At 44.4% G+C, this 19,019-nt stretch overlaps 1 protein-coding gene across 39 annotated transcripts in view; it reads left to right on the top strand.

Annotated features, from left to right (window-relative positions):
* TTN (titin) overlaps nucleotides 1–19,019 on the top strand; it is a 244,262-nt gene that overhangs the window by 55,767 nt on the left and 169,476 nt on the right. For 35 of the 39 annotated variants that reach the window (XM_054210417.1, XM_054210392.1, XM_054210385.1 and 32 more), the window contains 38 exons: nucleotides 446–1,009; nucleotides 1,470–1,751; nucleotides 1,855–2,133; nucleotides 2,508–2,786; nucleotides 2,885–3,163; nucleotides 3,287–3,574; nucleotides 3,695–3,973; nucleotides 4,074–4,355; nucleotides 4,463–4,741; nucleotides 4,852–5,130; nucleotides 5,225–5,503; nucleotides 5,622–5,909; nucleotides 6,009–6,287; nucleotides 6,427–6,708; nucleotides 6,829–7,107; nucleotides 7,251–7,529; nucleotides 7,635–7,913; nucleotides 8,040–8,327; nucleotides 8,519–8,797; nucleotides 9,004–9,285; nucleotides 9,886–10,164; nucleotides 10,273–10,554; nucleotides 11,063–11,341; nucleotides 11,467–11,754; nucleotides 11,962–12,240; nucleotides 12,342–12,620; nucleotides 12,723–13,001; nucleotides 13,104–13,391; nucleotides 13,524–13,811; nucleotides 14,705–14,986; nucleotides 15,743–16,021; nucleotides 16,140–16,421; nucleotides 16,567–16,845; nucleotides 16,968–17,255; nucleotides 17,477–17,755; nucleotides 17,860–18,138; nucleotides 18,215–18,493; nucleotides 18,643–18,930. The exons of 2 other annotated variants lie outside the window; for them this stretch is intronic. In XM_054210417.1, the coding sequence (XP_054066392.1) occupies nucleotides 446–1,009; nucleotides 1,470–1,751; nucleotides 1,855–2,133; nucleotides 2,508–2,786; nucleotides 2,885–3,163; nucleotides 3,287–3,574; nucleotides 3,695–3,973; nucleotides 4,074–4,355; nucleotides 4,463–4,741; nucleotides 4,852–5,130; nucleotides 5,225–5,503; nucleotides 5,622–5,909; nucleotides 6,009–6,287; nucleotides 6,427–6,708; nucleotides 6,829–7,107; nucleotides 7,251–7,529; nucleotides 7,635–7,913; nucleotides 8,040–8,327; nucleotides 8,519–8,797; nucleotides 9,004–9,285; nucleotides 9,886–10,164; nucleotides 10,273–10,554; nucleotides 11,063–11,341; nucleotides 11,467–11,754; nucleotides 11,962–12,240; nucleotides 12,342–12,620; nucleotides 12,723–13,001; nucleotides 13,104–13,391; nucleotides 13,524–13,811; nucleotides 14,705–14,986; nucleotides 15,743–16,021; nucleotides 16,140–16,421; nucleotides 16,567–16,845; nucleotides 16,968–17,255; nucleotides 17,477–17,755; nucleotides 17,860–18,138; nucleotides 18,215–18,493; nucleotides 18,643–18,930 (10,980 nt within the window). The remainder of the gene's footprint in view (nucleotides 1–445; nucleotides 1,010–1,469; nucleotides 1,752–1,854; nucleotides 2,134–2,507; nucleotides 2,787–2,884; nucleotides 3,164–3,286; nucleotides 3,575–3,694; nucleotides 3,974–4,073; nucleotides 4,356–4,462; nucleotides 4,742–4,851; nucleotides 5,131–5,224; nucleotides 5,504–5,621; nucleotides 5,910–6,008; nucleotides 6,288–6,426; nucleotides 6,709–6,828; nucleotides 7,108–7,250; nucleotides 7,530–7,634; nucleotides 7,914–8,039; nucleotides 8,328–8,518; nucleotides 8,798–9,003; nucleotides 9,286–9,885; nucleotides 10,165–10,272; nucleotides 10,555–11,062; nucleotides 11,342–11,466; nucleotides 11,755–11,961; nucleotides 12,241–12,341; nucleotides 12,621–12,722; nucleotides 13,002–13,103; nucleotides 13,392–13,523; nucleotides 13,812–14,704; nucleotides 14,987–15,742; nucleotides 16,022–16,139; nucleotides 16,422–16,566; nucleotides 16,846–16,967; nucleotides 17,256–17,476; nucleotides 17,756–17,859; nucleotides 18,139–18,214; nucleotides 18,494–18,642; nucleotides 18,931–19,019) is intronic. 2 more of the 39 variants (XM_054210412.1, XM_054210414.1) reach the window with 2 other exon arrangements.

Raw genomic sequence — 19,019 nt, 5'->3', positions numbered from 1 at the left:
GGTTTTTTTTACTCTGACTTTTCTCTTTGTGGGAGGAGTCTTTATGTGGTCTTTGCTAAGTGCCAGATGCTAGAGACTAAAGAAAGATGCACAAACTGTGAAATGCATGCAAACTTGTCCATCTTGAGGGAATGGTGCGCAAACACGTCAGTCTTGGGGGAGGAAGTTCTGGGGTTTGGCTTATTTTCCTTTAGTTTGTACGTTGCTCCAGAGATTCAAAATGCCTTCAAGCTCTGGAGCAATATTCAGACCCAATAAGTACAAAAACAAAAGCCAAAATTCATCATCTTTAATACCTCTTACATCCTTCACTGCTGGCTTCTTTTGCTTAAGAGTGTCCAGTGACAAACTGGCCCCTCTTGCTCTCTTTCCCTGGCAAATGTGGAGAAAGAGCATAAGTTCTGGTCCTCACCTCTGGATAACATTGAACCCCTTTGTTTTGCAGAAGCATTTCCGCCAACGTTTCTTACCAGACCTGAATCTATCACTACTTTTGTGGGCAAAAGTGCCAAGTTCCTGTGTACTGTTTCGGGCACTCCAGTCATCGACGTCGCCTGGCAGAAAGATGGCACGACCATTTCACCTTCGGACCGCCACAAGATCTCCAAAGTGGAAAATAAACACGTGTTAGAAATTTCCCTTCTCACCACCAGTGACAGAGGGGTTTACACTTGCAAAGCTTCCAACAAGTTTGGGGCTGACATTTGCCAGGCTGAAATGGTCATTATAGACAAACCCCACTTCATTAAAGTTTTGCAGTCAGTGCAGTCAGCAGTCAATAAAAAAATACGTCTTGAATGTCAGGTAGATGAAGACAGGAAAGTAACAGTAGGGTGGACAAAGGATGGAAACAAAATCCCCCCAGGCAAAGATTATAAGATTTTCTTTGAAGACAAAATAGCCTCACTTGAGATTCCTCTGGCTAAGCTCAAGGATTCAGGCCATTATGTGTGCACTGCCTCAAACGAGGCAGGAAGCAGCTCCTCTTCTGCCAGCGTCACAGTCAGAGGTAAGATAGTCCCATGCCCCCTTTACCTTTGCTCTTCTTGGGTTCCCATTTCTTCTTTTTCAGACAAAAGACTTATTTGGGCTCAAATCACACTGTGAACTCTTTTTAGACCTGCCATCAGGTCCATTCACTTCTTGCTTGTTTCCCCTGCTGCCTTCGGGTGCTCTGTGTGTTGCTTCAATATTTCTTTCACCAGCCAGATCCAAGAATTGCTCCTGCATGCAGGGGAGAGATGGATGGAGAGGACAAGAGAAACCACAAGAATTGCAGCTCAGCCAAGATTATGTTGATCTTTTCTGAAGTCATGCTTTATTCTTGCACTAGAAACCAATCTTTCAAAGCTATGTATTTCAGCCTTCTTTCCTTTTCTCATTTCCTTTTCCCCTTTTCCCTTTTCTTCCCCTTTTTTTCCCTTTCTTCCCCTTTCTTCCCTTTCCTTCCCATTCCTTCCCATTTCTAGAACCACCATCCTTTGTGAAGAAGGTCGATCCATCTTATTTACTGACCCCAGGCGACTCTGCACGCCTTCAGTGCAAAATCAAAGGGTCTCCTGAAATCCAGGTTACTTGGTTCAAGAACAATAAGGAAGTTCGTGAAAGCAACACACACAGGATGTCCTTTGTCAATTCTGTGGCTGTGTTAGATATTTTGGAGATGAAAGTTGATGACAGTGGGAGCTACTCATGTGAAGCTGTAAATGAGGTTGGAAGTGACAGCTGCACCACCGAAGTAGTTGTCAAAGGTCTGTTCTTGCTGCTGCCAGTCCATTCTTGAGAAAAATATTCCCTTTTTTTCTTTTTTTTTTTTTTTCTTGGTTGACTAATTCTTTCTCGCTGCTTTTATAGAACCTCCGTCTTTCATCCGAACACTTGAACCAGCAGAGGTAGTGAAGGGAACAAACACCGTTCTTCAGTGTGAGATTGCTGGCACTGGACCGTTTGAGATTAGCTGGTACAAAGACAAGAAACAGATTCGCAGTAGTAAAAAATACAGGTTGACCTCTCAGAAAACTATTATTTCTCTGGAGGTGTCCTCATTTAACAGTGCGGATGTCGGTGAATACGAGTGTGTGGTAGCTAACGAAGTTGGGAAATGCATATGCAGTGCAACGTACATCTTGAAAGGTCAGTGGGAAAGAGAAAACTTCACTTACTGAAGGGATTGGCAAGAACCTCTTATTTCTTAAAATGTCTTTTCTTCAGATTTGTGGGTGGCTAGGGAGGGTGGGCAGGGAGAGTATCTTCTTATTCTCTTAAAGTGCTGTGTATATCTTAACTCTTATGTGGCGTCAAACCTGTGAATTTGAAAGATGTTAAGCTTAAAGGGCCGTGCATTAGCTCCCAGCTGGGGAACGCAGCTCTTCTCCTTGCCTGCTCTTTAGCTGAATTGTGCCATGTACTGCATATACTGTCTCATGCAACTGTCTGTAAGCAGCAGATTTAATGGGATGGTGTGGCAGCAAATGAGTATTTCTTCTCGTCTCTTCTCTTTGAACCAGAACCACCGTCTTTTGTTAAGAAAATCGAAAATGTGACAGCTCTGGCTGGAGATAGCGTTACATTACAGGCTGTGGTGAAAGGGTCAGAGCCTATTTCTGTGATGTGGATGAAGGGCAAAGACGTTATTCAGGATGATAACAAAGTGAGAGTGACATTTGAACACGGTCTAGCAACACTGCAAATTACTGGTGTCCAGCTGAGCTCTGGTGGCAAATACACCTGCGTGGCTGAGAATGATGCAGGCAGTCAGTCCTGCTTTGGTGAACTAGCAGTGAAAGGTCAGTGGAGTAGTGCTGTGACTCCCACATTGTCTCTCACCTGAGAGGAAGAACAGTTTCCTTTTGTCCTTAACACCAGTTGTTTAATTCTGTTGTAGAACCTGCCAAAATCATTGAAAAAGCTGAAATCATCCAGGTAACAGCAGGGGAACCAGCCATTTTGGAGTACACTGTCACAGGCACTCCAGAGCTAAAAACCAAATGGTTCAAGGATGGAAGGCCACTACCTGCCAGCAAAAAATATAGGATCAGCTTTAAAAATAACATTGCCCAGCTCAAGTTTTATGCCACTGAAATGCAGGACAGTGGCGAATACACCTTTGAGATATCAAATGATGTGGGCATCAGCTCCTGTACTACCAGCTTCACTGTGCTAGGTTGGTACTGACTCTTTGCAAAGAGCCTTGCTACTCTGCTCTGAGCCCAACAGAGCCAGAAGCAGAACTGGATGCCTGTTTTGCTCATGTGTTGGTTTCTTTTGTTTTTTTCACTCTCAACAGATCGCACTCTCCCTCCCTTCTTTACTAAACCACTGAAGAATATCGACAGCATCATTAGCACCTCGTGCCGCCTAGACTGCAAAATTTCAGGCTCTCTTCCAATGACGGTGTCTTGGTTTAAGCAGGACACTGAGATCACTTCAAGTGCCAAGTACACAGTACACTTTGCAGAAGGCTCTGCATCTTTGGAAATAAAACACCTAGATGCAAGTGACGCTGGGGTCTACGTTTGCAGAGCCACAAACTCTGCTGGTAGCAAAGACAGCAGTAGCACTTTGTTTATAAAAGGTTTGGCAATTTGTTTCACATTTCTTGGAGTTTTACTTCTCACGTGATAATAGTTTTCTTCCCCAAAGTGCAGGCCGTGTGTCTTACTCTTGACAACTGTTTTCTTTCAACGCAATCTAGAGCCACCCAGCTTCACTGTAGAACCAGAGTCCCAAGATGTACTACCTGCATCAACTGTACGTTTCAAAGGCACATTTAAAGGCACAACACCACTGACGGTGAAATGGTTTAAAGGTGATACTGAACTGGTGACAGGAGGAGCCTGCTACATTATGACAGAAGCATTAGCAAGTTACTTGGAGCTTTATGCGGTCAAACCAACAGACTCAGGAAAATACACCTGCAAAGTCTCCAATGTAGCTGGTTCAGTAACATGCAGTGCAAACTTGTTTGTAAAAGGTTTGCATTCTTACTCTCTTTTAAACTTTCAGCTGCTGGATTGACCCAGTGGCACTCTTTCTTACCTTCTTTGTCCTGAACACTCTTCTTAAATCCACAGAACCTGCTGCCTTCAAGGAGAAGCTAGAGCCAACCCATCTGGTAAAGAAAGGTGGATATGCTGAGCTGACCTGTGAAGTCACTGGTACTCCTGAGATTAAAATCACATGGTTCAAGGATGATAGAGAGCTAAAAGAGAGTGACAAATACAGGATGTCTTTTGCAAAATCCTTGGCAATACTCCGTCTTACAGAGGTTGAGACTGAAGACAGTGGGGAATACATTTGCGAGGCCAAAAATGATGCTGGAAAAGATATTTGCAGTAGCATTGTTACAATCAAAGGTGTGTGTGACATCCAGCCACCCACTTTGTCTCTTTAAACTCAGCGCAGTTTTGCAGGCTTCATAAGTATGATTAATACAAACTGCACTCTCTCTTTTGCACTGTAGAGTCACCTTATTTTAGCAAGGAGTTTCAATCCATGGAAGTCTTGAAGGATTCTGATGTGGTTTTGGAGTGCGAGGTGCTTGGCACACCTCCCTTTGAAGTGTTTTGGGTGAAAGATGATAAACCCGTGCGGAGCAGTAAGAAGCACAGAATAAGCATTGAGAAATCATTGATTAGCCTCCACATTTTCAGGTTTGATGCTTCTGATGTTGGCGAGTATCAGTGTAGAGTAACAAACGATGTCGGGAGCTGCCTCTGCAGTTCAGAGGTCACACTGAAAGGTTAGTGCAAGATGCAGAACACCCCTAGCATGCTCTTATCCCAGTGTGGTTTTCATGCCACACTGTCGTGCACCAGACCCGTACTTACAAAGCCACTTTCTTCCTGCCAGAACCCCCACAGTTCTTGAAGAGGATAGAAAACATTAGTTCCCTTCGAGGGGGCACGGTCGTGTTTCAGGCTGCTATTAAAGGCTCCTTGCCCATCACTGTCTCCTGGCTGAAAGACAATGATGAAGTGATTGAAGACAACAATATCAAAATGACCTTTGTGAACAATGTTGCCACTCTTCTGGTGAGGTCTATTGAACTGAAACATGATGGGAAATATTTTTGTCAGGCTAAAAATGAGGCGGGAATTCAGAGGTGTTCTGCTCTGCTGACTGTCAAAGGTTGGTCCTGCCCTGAGAGCTTGCAGTGATCTCAGAGAGCTTCCTTGTGATTTTCACAGATGCCCTTAACATTCTGTCTCCTTCTTTACAACAGAACCTGCTACAATCGTGGACAAGGCCGTGTCAATAGATGTGACTGAGGGAGACCCAGCAACCTTGCAGTGTAAATTTTCAGGAACCAAAGATATTACAGCCAAATGGTTCAAAGATGGCAAGGAACTGACGTTAGGCCCAAAATATAAGATCAGTGTTACAGACACCGTATCAGTCCTAAAGGTGCTTCATGCAGAAAAGAAAGATAGTGGGGAATACATTTTTGAGGTTCACAATGACGTTGGGAGCAGCAGCTGTTCTGCCAGTATTAACGTCCTAGGTGTGTACGGTCTCTCTTTTGTCATTGTTTTTACATACAAAATCTTTTCTCCTGAGCTGACATTTGCCACAGTCAAGGTTGAATTTCATGCTTTTTCTTTTTACTCTGTCTTGTATAGATCTCATTATACCACCTAAATTCACCAAAAAGCTCAAGAAAATGGACAGCATTAAGGGGTCTTTTGTCCACCTGGAATGCATAGTGTCTGGTTCACATCCTATAAGTATCCAGTGGTACAAGGACGGCCAAGAATTAACAGCAAGTGAAAAGCACAAATATTCTTTCCATGATAACACCGCATTTCTAGAAATCAATAAACTGGAAGGCACAGACAGTGGCTCTTACACCTGTGAAGCGACAAATAAGGCAGGAAGCAACCAATGCAGCGGGTTCTTAACAGTCAAAGGTTTGAACTCCTCCTTTCTCTTCTGTTAGGTGTCTCATTCAAAATTTCGAATTCCCTTGTCTCAGAGTAATCCTCTTTCTTCCTTTTTACCTGTTATAGAACCACCATATTTTGTGGAAAAACCCCAGTCCCAAGAGGTTGTGCCCAATTCTAGGGTTCAGTTCAAAGCACTGGTGAAGGGCTCTACTCCTCTGCAGATAAAGTGGTTTAAAGACAGCCAGGAGCTCCTCTCTGGAGCAAATCGATCTGTCTGGAAGGACGACACATCTAGTGTACTGGAGCTATTCTCAGCTAGGACATCTGACTCCGGGAACTACACTTGTCAAATAAGCAATGATGTGGGGACTGCAACTTGCAAAGCAGCTCTGTTTGTAAAAGGTGTGCAACCCAATGTTCTTCTCACCTTTGTGGCTCTGATTTTTCTGTGAAATTTGGGGGGAAGGAGTAGGAAACCCTTGTATTTCTTTAAATCACCTTGAATATTATAAAGCCCCATTTTTTTCTGTCCACCTTCTAGAGCCTCCCAGATTTATTCAGATGCCAACTTCTGTAGTAGCTTTGCGTGAAGGACAGTCCACCACTTTTGAGTGCCAGGTAGTAGGCACACCAGAGATCCACATCACATGGTACCTGGATGGGAATGAAGTGACTGACCAAGCTAAGTATGGCATCTCCTTCGTAGACGGTTTAGCCACTTTGAAAGTCACTCAAGCCAGCGTGTCAGATAGTGGGATTTATGTTTGTGAAGCCCACAATGATGCAGGTAGTGAGAGCTGCAGCATCGAGCTGAAAGTAAAAGGTTGGTTTTGAACATCTTTTTATCATGCTGCATAGCTGGGGTGATGGCGCAGGGGAGACTACTTCTCCCCTCCAAACCGTTCAACATTACTATCTACTTTTCCCTCATTCCTCTTTGTAGAGCCTCCAACATTTGTTCGAGAGTTGAGACCCACCGAGGTAGTGAAGGGTTTGGAGGCCACACTTGAGTGTGAGGTGACTGGTACTCCTCCATTTGAGGTGAAGTGGCTGAAGAACAACAAGGAGATGTTCAGCAGCAAGAAATATGCCATCTCCACCAAAGAATCAGTATTTACTCTTAATGTGACTAACTGTGATGTTGCAGATGTTGGTGAATATCAGTGTATTATATCAAATGAAGGTGGGAGCTGTTCCTGCAGCACAAGGCTCAGCTTGAAAGGTCAGTCCTCTAGGAAGGATAATGCAAACATTACATCCCCTAGCTAAACTGTAGTGACTAGGATGACTCTATATGATCTCTCTTTCCCCTCTTCCCTTTTCATGACTTCTCTTCCAAACAACGAACAAAACCTCACACCACAGAACCACCGTCCTTTGTCAAGAAGCTGGAGAACATCACTAGCATTTTGAAAGGAACTGCAGTCTTCCAGTGCGTTGTAGCAGGCGCTCAACCCTTATCTGTGTCATGGATAAAAGATGAGAAAATACTAGAAGACGATGAGCACCACCATATTACCTTTGAGAACAGCGTGGCCACACTGAAGCTTACCAATGTTGATCTCAGCCACAGAGGGAGATACACCTGCCAGGCAAAGAATGAGTCTGGCGTGGAGAAGTGCTTTGCTTTGCTTTTTGTACAAGGTGTGTACAAGGTGTGACCCTTGAAGCTCATCCTTGATGAGTACTTGGAAAGTCAGTCCTTTATCTGTGTAGCTAACTGCCATTTTTATACACTTTATACCTCAGAGCCTGCACAAATCATAGAAAAGGCTAAATCACTTAAAGTCACTGAAAGAGACCCTGTGACTTTGGAGTGTACTGTGGCTGGAACACCAGAGCTCCGAATAAGATGGTACAAAGATGGCAAACAGCTCCTGCCCAGTAGATACTACACAATGAGCTTTGAAAACAACGTGGCCAGTTTCAGGATCGAACCTGTATCAAAGGAGGATAGCGGTACATACAGTTTTAAGGTTGAAAATGACTTCGGAAGTAGCACCTGTGAAGCTGTTCTGACTGTGCTAGGTTTGTATTGTCATTTGGCAAATTCGCCAATCCAGCAGGGAGGGAATGAAAAAATTATAACCTCTGTTTGTGAAAGATAGGCAAGAAAGTAACCAGTGTGTTTTTGCCATTTTTTGTGTTGGGCAGATCAATCAATTCCTCCTGCATTTATCAAAAAGCTAACCAAAAAGGATACCATTCTGGGATCTTCTATCCAAATGGAGTGCAAAGTTTCTGGATCACTCCCCATTACTGCAAAATGGTTTAAGGATGGCAAAGAAATAACTGACAGTGCAAAATATAGAAGCCTGTGCCATGAGAACACTGTGTCACTCGAGATTGCTAATCTAGAACTGGCAGACAGTGCAAATTACACATGCAGTGTCTCTAATGTTGCTGGGAATGATTCTTGCAGTGCTGTCCTGACTGTGAAAGGTTTGAAACTCTTACTACTTCTTATTTGTGATAGATGCTGGGAAAATATCTTAAATCTTATGCTAACACAACACTCTTATAACTCTTAATATTAATGCTGAAAACTTGGTCTTCATGCTTACCTCACTAATTTTCTTCATTCTTAGACATTTCTGAAGTAACTGAATATTTCTTTGTCTTAAAAACTGCAGAGCCACCAAGCTTCTTAGTAAAACCTGAAAGCCAGCAAGCCATCCCAGATTCCACAGTGGAGTTTAAGGCCACACTAAAAGGAACACCACCCTTTACAGTAAAGTGGTTCAAAGAAGACTTAGAACTTGTATCTGGTCCAACTTGTTTCATTGGGATTGAAGGGTCAACTGGGTTCTTAACCCTCTATTCAGTGGATGCTTCTAGGAGTGGGCACTACACTTGCCACGTTTCAAATGACGTTGGCAGTGACTCTTGCACTACAACATTGATGGTAACAGGTGTGCACTCATTCTTGTTGTGTTGCAGTCTTCTTGTCTATTTCTTTTCTTTCCTCTTTCCCAAACACACCTCAGTGATCTTTGATACTCTGCCAAGTGAATTCCCCACCCTGTGTTTGCAACCCACAGTTGTTTGGCTCTTTCCCTCCTCTTTTCTTTCCAGTATTGATTCATACCTTCCTGACCCCACTTTTCTGGTTTTTTAGAACCACCCAAGTTTGCTAAGAAGCTAGAGGCGGCGAAAGTAGTCAAGCAGGGTGACTCAGCCCGGCTTGAGTGCAAAGTAAGTGGATCTCCAGAGATGAAAGTAGTGTGGTTCAGAAATGACCATGAAATTGTTGCCAGTGAAAAATTCCGGACATCATTCATTGACTCCGTGGCTGTGCTTGAAATGAATCACCTCAGTACTGATGAGAGCGGTGACTACATCTGTGAAGCTCACAACCCCGCCGGCAAGGCCAGCTGTAGCACCAAGGTCACAGTGAAAGGTTAGCCACCCTCATGTTCTCTGACTACATCCTATTGCTCCCTGGTGGTTTTATCCCTTGGAAATCCACAGGATGGTGAGATTAATTTCTTTTTTCAGGACTGCCTTTTTCTTCATGTCATATTTGTTTCTTGATACCCCCTCACCCCCTCTGCCAGGGCCTGAACAAGAGAGGTTATTCTCAATGCAGATGAGTCCTAAGCTAGGTGTTCCCTAGTTCTATGATTGTCAATGTCCAAGACAGATCACAGTGGGAATTGTTATATCAAGGAGCTGAAATGTGAAGAAAAATAGCAGACCCAAACTGATCAGTGTCAGCTTTACACTCTGTATTTGAGACTACTACCTGCTAAATGAGGCCTGTACCCTCTCTGCCAAGGGTCACCCCTCTGTTTACCTTTTCTATAGAGGAGCTAAGAGCTCTGAATACTCACATACCTGCAAGATCATTTCATGATGTGCCCAGAAAATGAGGAAAGTCCTTGCCCATTCTGTCGATTTTCTCAGCAATCTTGTTGTGTAGAAGCTGGCATTAGTAAACTGGTTTTGGTCAAATAACTCCAGACTCCTTTCTAAAAATGTTCCTTTCTTCCTTTGTTAGAACCTCCTGTCTTTAGCAGGAAGCCCTCTCCAGTAGACATGCTGAGAGGAACTGAGGTTAGCCTGGAATGTGAGATTTCAGGAACACCACCATTTGACGTTACCTGGTACAAAGACAGGAGACAAATCCGCAGTAGTAAGAAGTACAAAGTTACAGCCAAAAACTACCATACAAGTGTTCGCATTCTTAATGTTGAAGCTGCAGATGTTGGCGAATATCAGTGCAAAGCACAGAACGACGTAGGAAGTGACACTTGCTTTTGCACTGTGAAGCTGAAAGGTAAAGTATTGGCATGTATGCCTTCTACAGTGCTCCCAATGGCACTGCATTGCTCTTCTTTACATAAACACTGTGAGTTATTACTATAACTACATATTTCTTCTTCAGAACCACCAAAATTCTTGACTAAAATAAACAGCATGACTGTTGTGGTTGGTGAACCAGTGGAGTTACAAGCAAGAGTGGAGGGCTCTCCGCCAATTTCTGTGCAGTGGCTTAAAGACAAAGAGGAAATTATTAGAGAAAGCGAGAACACGAAGATCACATTTATAGAAAATATTGCAACTTTACAACTTGTGCGCACAGAGACAAGCAGTGCTGGAAAATACACCTGTCAGATCACAAATGATGCTGGAAGTCGCGAGTGCATGGCTACCTTAACTATTTTAGGTTGGTAAAAAGCACAAGTTCATAAGAGATTTTTTTAAAGTTAGGAACTTGGCTATTTACTGTCAGCTGTATGCTTTGCTTATGCTACTGGGTTCAAAACAATCAAAACAGAGAATCCTTGTGTCCCCAGGAAGCAGTAGTCAGGTTCCCTATTTCCAGTTGTCCAGGGATAGGGGTGAAAGGAACCACAGCCCTCTACACTGTGATGGGTGACTGGATTTCTAAGTTGTGTCTTCTGCTCACACCTGCTTGGAGAGGGACAGACAATTGCATTTCTCTCCGAGGAATTTAAAAGTATTTTTACTTCATTTTGGAGAGCATCTGAAATCCCCATTTTAGGGTAGAATAAAGGGTGGAAAAATCAGAGCTGAAAAAATTCCCTGACCCAACAAATGGTGGTATCCTTAATATCAAATGTGTAAGCCCCATCTCAGAGTGCTATAATACTTAGAGGTAGTACCAATCAAATCCTATTTTCACCATACATGTTACCCATCTCTCCTTCCAGAGCCTGCAGTCATTGTAGAGAAAGCAGAGCCAATGAGAGTTACTATAGGAGACGCCTGTACTTTGGAGTGCAAAGTGGCAGGCACACCAGAGCTTTCCACTGGGTGGTTCAAGGATGGCAAAGAGCTGACCAGCAGCCAAAAATACAGAATTACTTTCGTCAATAAAGTATCTACACTTAAAATTATGGATGCAGAAAAGGAAGATGGTGGATTGTACACTTTCGCAGTGCAGAATGACGTGGGGAAAAGCAGTTGCACAGCATCGGTTGATGTTTTAGGTTGGTTGGGTTGCTTGTCTTCTATCTTTTACAAAAACTTTCTTTTGGTCATGTTCTCTTTCCTCTCTTCCGTTCCTTCCCTCCTTTTTTCTCTAACTATGGATTTATTATGTTTTGTTATGCAGATCGAATCATTCCTCCTTCTTTCACAAGAAAACTAAAGGAAACCCCTTGTGTCCTGGGTTCCTCAGCATTGCTGGAATGCAAAGTGTCGGGTTCACCTCCTATTTCTGTTGCCTGGTTCCAAAATGGACATAAGTTAGTCAATGGGGAAAAACACCAAATCTCCTTTTCAGATAACCTATGTGTTTTAGAAGTGAATTCACTGAGCAACTCAGATACTGGAACTTACACCTGCAAAGCTACCAACATAGCTGGTTCAGATGAATGCAGTGCTGTATTGACCGTACAAGGTCAGTATACGGGGGGTCAGGAAGCTCTCTGAGCTATTCTTTTCTCTTTCTCTCTTGAAATTGCCTTTGGTCTTTTGTAAATATACTCAGGGGAAATTACTTACCGGAAAATAAAGATTTTGTTCTCTGCTTTCACATGGTATGTGGAAATGCCAGGGTTATGCTCTAGCAACCTGTTTGATCTCTCTTTTTCTCTTGTGTGTTTAGAACCACCTTCTTTTGAGAGGACACCAGAGCCTCTGGATGTCTTGCCAGGCACAAGCATCACTTTTACATGTGTTATCAGAGGAACCCCTCCTTTTAAGGTGAACTGGTTTAAAGGGGCCAATGAGCTTGTGCCAGGGGACAAATGCAATATCTACTTGGAGGACTCCATCGTGGAGCTTGAATTATTTGATGTAACTCCTCTCCAAAGTGGAGAGTACACTTGTCTAGTGACTAATGATGCTGGCAGGGCAAATTGTACAACACACCTTACAGTAAAAGGTTTGTAAAAATTGTGTCTCTCTATTCACCTTAAAATATTGTTTCCTTCCTTCCATTTCTCGTGCTGTGCTCAATATTTGTGACTTCTTATCCTTCATTAGAGCCAGCTGTCTTTGTGAAGAAACTGAGCGATCAGTATGTGGAGCCTGGCAAGCCCATCATCTTGGAGGGCACTTACACAGGCAGCCTCCCCATCTCTGTGACATGGAAGAAGAACGGCTACACCATCTCTCAATCTCAGAAGTGTAGCATCACCACCACAGAGAAATCCTGCATCCTGGAAATAGTTGACAGCACCAAAGAAGATGCAGGAGAATATACCTGCCATGTTGAAAATGAGGCAGGAAGAGATGTTTGTGAGGCTGTAGTGTCTACCCTAGGTGTGTGCTCCCTTTACTTCTTTTTCTTGCCTGTTCTTCCAAGTGTATGCTTTCCAAGGCCTGGCACTATAATGAGCCTATCTAATTGCTTCTCTTTTTTAGAACCTCCCTATTTTGTTACACACTTGGAACCTCTTGAGGTGTCAGTCGGGGATTATACAACATTGCAATGTCATGTTGCTGGAACACCAGAAATCACTGTGTCTTGGTATAAAGGTGACACAAAACTCAGGTCTACTCCTGAGTACAAAGTGTTCTTTAAAGACAATGTTGCTACACTAATTTTCAACAAAGTGGTTAGCAATGACAGTGGAGAATATACCTGCAAGGCAGAAAACAGTGTAGGAACTGCATCTACAAAGGCTCTCTTAACAGTTCAAGGTGATGATTTTATATTAGCTTACTACAAATTCTTTTGCTCTTGCAAAACTATAAAAAAATTGCTTCCTGGGGCATATTTATCCTTTACTTGCTTTCTTCTAGAGCGCAAACGACCACCTTCCTTTGCAAGAAAATTAAAGGACATCGAGCACCCTGTCGGTTTACCCCTTAAACTTATGTGTCGGCTCAATGGCTCAGAGCCCATTACTGTGACTTGGCATAAAGATGGTGTGCTGCTAAGTGATGACCACAACGTGCACACATCCTTTGTAGATAATGTTGCAGTGCTGCAGCTGGTGCGAACTGAGTTGAATCATACCGGGCAGTACTCCTGCACAGCCACCAACGCTGTGGGCACTGCCACCTCAAGTGCTCGGCTCACAGTGGCAGGTGTGTTGGCTTACAAAAATTCTGCCTGGATTACAGGCTCCCCCTTCCCATTTCCTGCGTGCAATTGTATCTGTGTGTCGGATTAGCATTTGCTTGAGTTATGAGTATTAAAATGTTTTCTTGTGTTTCTAGAACCCAAGCAAGCACCTGTCTTTGACACCAAACCAGAATCTATTGATGTGCCTTTTGGAGAAAGTGCTGACTTTGAATGCCATGTTACTGGAGCCCAGCCAATGCACATCACCTGGTCCAAGGATGGTCGGGAGATCCGAACTGGAGGAAACTTCAATATTACTTTTGTAGCCAACACAGCTCACCTTCGAGTGCTCAGAGTGGGTAAAGGAGACTCTGGCCAATATACTTGCCAAGCTAGTAACGAAGCTGGGAAAGACTTTTGCTCAGCCCAACTCAGTGTCAAAGGTATTAAGATTAAGTCACCCTCATTGGTGTGTTTTCTTTCTCTTGGGCAAAGAGACCTCTTTGTTACTGAGTCTCATCTTCCACCCTTTTCAGTTTGGAAATATACAGAAAGTAGCTTTCCAGATGGCAGACATACATCATGTGTTGACCTTCTTCTAGCATACTGTATGACAGTAGAAGCCTTGTGCGCCTGCAAAATCTCCAAAGGGAAAGGTCCCTTTGTGCAGCTGTTTGTATGGAGAGTTGCGCTCACCCTGCTTTTTACTCTGTCATTAGTGCTTAAACTACAGTCACAGTGGTATTCACACATAGCAATTATATGGAAAATGGTGATACGGTAAATAAAATTACCTTGCATTTGTAGGCCAGCATTAGTTACTCTTTCAAATTTGCTAAAGATTTCAATTGGAGTTGTAAATTGCTGATTTAATCTAGACTATGAATCACTTAAGTTCTTCGTGCAGAAATACGCTTTAAAGGTGTGTAAGCAAGTGAAACTCTCCCTACCGTGTTTCTGCTGCTCCTGGGGGTGAAGGGCTTGTCAAATCCTTCATGCTGGCCTGGGGATATTTTCACTCCTCGAAGGTAAGAGCAAAATTTCCCCTGGGTGGAGCAATTGTCCTTCATGTGTTTTTTACAGCTCCAATTGTCTGATACAGCAGGCTCCTGAGTTGGCAGAACATAGTTTTAGTTGTTGTCTTTGCCTTCTTTTCTCCTTCTTGCGTCTTTCCTTGAGAGAAAACTCTGGTTGGGGCGACAGCCAGCTGCTGTAGCAAGCTTACTTTCTTGTGCCCCACTACTCTTGTGCTCCCCATAACTCTTGCTCAGCACTGAAGATTTCACATGGCAAGCAAGTATACTGTCACTCCCTACATACTTCTTCTGTTCTGCAGAACCTCCCAAGTTCATCAAGAAGCCAGAAGCTTTGCGGTTCGTGAAGCAGGGAGACACAGTTCAACTTGAATGTAAAATCAGTGGCACGCCAGAGATCAGAATCACATGGTACAAAAATGATCAGGCACTCCAGGCGAGCGACAGGCTGCACATGTCCTTTGTAGACTCCGTGGCAACGCTAACCATCTTGGGTGCCAACACTGAAGATGCCGGTGATTACATATGTGAAGCCCATAACTCTGCCGGCACAGCCAGCTGCAGTGCTTCAGTCACAGTGAAAGGTTAGCAGCATGGATCCACACACCACCTGAATCCCTGGCTTCTGGGCCCACTCCCAGCTGCCCATCCCCCTGGACAGGGAGCTGCTGCTATGGCAGTTGGTGGCTGCTGGGGCAGTGTCTCTCCAGCTGCTCTCACAGTCAAACGCTGCTGTGTTTAAGCTGTGGAGACCAGGCAGGAAATAGTGGTGGGTGTCCAGCACTGTGCAGCCATTCCCTTGTCTCCCCATTTCAGTCAATTAGGAGATGAATAAGGAAGCTTGTCAAGTCACAAGGGAAGCACAGACTAGATGGAGCACCAGCCATGGTGAGGGAGCTGGGCATACTTTGCAACCATCCCTCTGCCTCCTCTTTATATACTGTGATCCTGGCAGGAATGAAATTTAAGACGGAAGAGGAGGCTTGTTGCTGAGCCTTACTGATGATAGCTTTCATGACTAGAACGAGGCAGGGAAAGCTGGAATGTGGTCCTGGAGAGAGAGGAGAGTGGATTTTGGGGAGGGGCACTGGGCACTGACTCCAAACAGGTGCAGAAGTGTCACATTTTCTGCCCTTGGGACTCTGAGAGCTGGGATGGCTTGCTGAGAGATGCCGGGAGCTCAGCATTTTTTAGAGGTGAGGCCACATATTTGGAAGCTAAATATGGGCTTACAAGAATAAGTGTAGGCCCCCTTCCTGAATATGTTGCCTGCTGCTACAATCCAGAAACCCACCCAGGGAAGCAGGCTCACACATTGTGATGTGATTCTTCTTTTATAGAACCACCTGTTTTTAGCAAGGTGCCGAGCCCTGTGGACACACTTAAAGGCTCAGATGTTATCCTTCAGTGTGAGATAGCAGGCACTCCACCCTTTGAGGTGGCTTGGTTCAAGGATCGGAGGCAGGTCAGGAGCAGCAAGAAGTTCAAGGTGACAGCAAAGCACTCCATTGCCAGTCTTCATATTCTCAACCTGGAATCTCAAGATACTGGAGAATATCAGTGCAAAGCTATGAATGAAGTGGGAAGCGACACGTGCACCTGTCCAGTGAAATTCAAAGGTTTGTATGCTAAAGAATCAACAGCATCACCACTCTCTTTTCTTGATCTCCTGGCTGTCTCTCTTCCAAGCAGGCATGCAAGATTAACCCTCCTCTGCCTCCTTGTTTTTGCCATCAGAACCCCCACGCTTTGCCAAGAAGCTGAGTGACACTGCAATATTCATCGGGGAGCCAACAGCCCTGCAGGCAGTGGTGGAAGGATCCCAACCAATTTCTGTTGTCTGGCTCAAGGACAAGGGAGAAGTTATTAGAGAGAGTGAAAATGTCCAAATGTGGTTTATGGACAACATTGCAACTCTTGAGATTGCCAGTGCAGTGGGAGCTGACGTTGGGAAGTACATCTGCCAGATCAAAAATGATGCTGGTATGCGGGAGTGCTCTGCCTTTTTACAAGTCCTAGGTGGGTATAGCCTGCTTCACAGGTACTATATCTTACAACTTGCTCAATTGCGTCTACCAGCCTTTGTTTTCTGCTTCTATCCTGTGCTCACTGGTTTGTGGGTAGATTTCCTCATGACACACTGACCCCTCCCTTCCTATTTCAGAACCGGCAGTCATCTTAGAGAAGACAGAGCCAATCACAGTAATGGCTGGCAATCCTTTTACCTTGGAGTGCAAAGTAGGAGGAACACCTGAACTTATCACTAAGTGGTACAAAGACGGCAGAGAACTAAGGAGTGACCGCAAATACCAAATTACCTTTTTCAACAATATATCCACTTTGAAAGTCTTTTCTGCAGACAGGGGTGACAGGGGCCTGTATACTTTTGAGGTGCACAATGAGGTGGGGGACAGCAGTTGCACTACTTCCGTTGATGTTTCAGGTCAGCTCTATGTCTCTGTTGTTCACGCTTCTCTTTAAAGGAAGCTTTTTTTTTCCCCTTTTCCTACCCCGTTAAAAAACCTCAACACTTTTCTTGCTGTTCTTCTGTCCTGTCCTACTTAGATCGTCTTGTTCCTCCTTCATTCTCAAGAAAACTAAAGGAAACAAATGGGGTACTGGGATCCTCAGTGCTTCTGGAGTGTAAAGTGTCAGGCACATCCCCCATATCTGTGGCCTGGTTTCAGGATGGAAATGAGATTGTTAGCGGAGAAAAATATGAAATCTCATTCTTGGATAATGTTTGTGCTTTGAAGCTGAATGCCCTGGATGTCACAGATACAGGGCCGTATACCTGTGTGGCAGCCAATGTGGCTGGATCTGATGAATGCAGTGCCTTCTTGACTGTACAAGGTCAGTGGAAGGATACTACAGCCCCTTCAACAAAATTCTTCCCTCTTCTCTTTCTTCCCTCTGGTTTCCCATGGCTTCTTTTTTTTTCTTTTTCTTTTTTTTTCTTTCTGTTCCCTCCCTCTTTCTCTCATTTTTTGGACTCAAACCTCTTTCAGTTTTCCTTCCCCACAGACTCTCCTATTAACATCTTTCTCCTCTTCACTTCTTTGCATGATCCTTAGAACCACCTTCTTTTGTGAAGACACCTGATCCCCAGGAAGTTTTGCCCGGATCAAGTGTGACATTCACCAGCTACATCAAGGGTAGTACTCCCTTCAAAGTGACCTGGTTCCGAGGCATCAGGGAGCTGGTGCCAGACAGCAACTGCTTCATCTCTCTGGACGAGTCTGTGGCACAGCTGCAGCTCTACAATGTGGAGCCAGGCCAGAGCGGGGACTATGCCTGCATGGTCACAAATGATGCTGGCAGTGCCTCATGCACAACCCAACTCTTTGTGAAAGGTGTGTTTGTGTGTGTGCGTGTATGCACAGGTCTCTTCCTTCACGCTCTGCCTGCAGCCCTGCCACATCTGTCCCTCTCACTATTGATCTATGCCTCCCCACAGAGCCTGCAGTCTTTGTGAAGAAATTAAGTGATTTCAGTGTGGAGCAGGGGAAGTCCATTGTGCTGGAAAGCAGCTACACAGGCACCCCTCCCATCTCTGTCACCTGGAAAAGAAATGGCACGCCCATCGCTCAGTCTCCACGTTGCAGTGTTACAACTACTGACAAATCTGGCATTCTTGAAATCTTCAACAGCACCAAGAGTGATGAAGGCGAATACACCTGTGAGGTGGCAAATGAGGCGGGTGGGGATGTTTGCCACAGCCTTGTATCCATCTTAGGTACACATCACCCCGATCCCCCTAAGGCACCCCAGTGATGCTCCTTCTCTGCTCACCATGCTCTCTCCTTCCCTAGAACCACCCTATTTTGTCACGCACCTGGACCGTGTGGAGGTGAAGGTTGGCGAGCCCTTGATCTTAAAATGCCAGATTGGTGGTGCGCCAGAAATCAAGGTGTCCTGGTACAAAGATGAAACCAAGCTCAGATCAACACAGGCTTACAAAATGCACTTCAAGAATAATGTGGCAACGCTGGCATTCTCCACAGTGGAGGATAGTGACATTGGAGAATATATCTGCAAAGCAGAAAATAGTGTTGGCTTCGCCACCTCCACAGCTTTGCTTGTCGTTAAAGGTGATGGGCCAAGGGCCACTCTTTCCTGGGGTAGTTTGTAGGAACTCTTTGTTGCTACTGAAACGGGTTCTTATTAATTTCAGATTTAGTTAATTCTAGATTGGCAGTGTGGCTTGCTACTTATAGTGGTGATTATTATTGTTTTGCAGAACGTCAGCTTCCCCCTACATTCGCGAGAAAACTGAAAGATATTCAGGAGGTGGTTGGTGCTCCAGTGACATTTGATTGCCGCATAAATGGCTCAGAGCCTATCCAGGTGTCTTGGTACAAGGATGGGGTTCTCTTAAGTGACAGTGATAATGTGCAATCAGCCTTCTTAAACAATGTTGCGACTCTCCAGATCTTGGAAACTAGTATGGCTTACTGTGGCCAATATACTTGCTCAGCCCAAAACGCTCTGGGGACTGCATCTTCCAGCGCCAAACTTCTCCTCACAGGTTTGTAGCTCACACTTAAACAAAGATCTTTTGTATGTCTTTGCTCTTTTATTTCTTCACCTTTTTTCCCACTCTGCCCATTGTATGGT

Source organism: Rissa tridactyla, chromosome 7 (genome assembly GCF_028500815.1).
Source record: "Rissa tridactyla isolate bRisTri1 chromosome 7, bRisTri1.patW.cur.20221130, whole genome shotgun sequence".
NCBI classification, from domain to species: Eukaryota; Metazoa; Chordata; class Aves; order Charadriiformes; family Laridae; genus Rissa; species Rissa tridactyla.
Note: the sequence above shows the minus strand (reverse complement) of the source record. Positions and strands in the feature narration are given on the sequence as shown.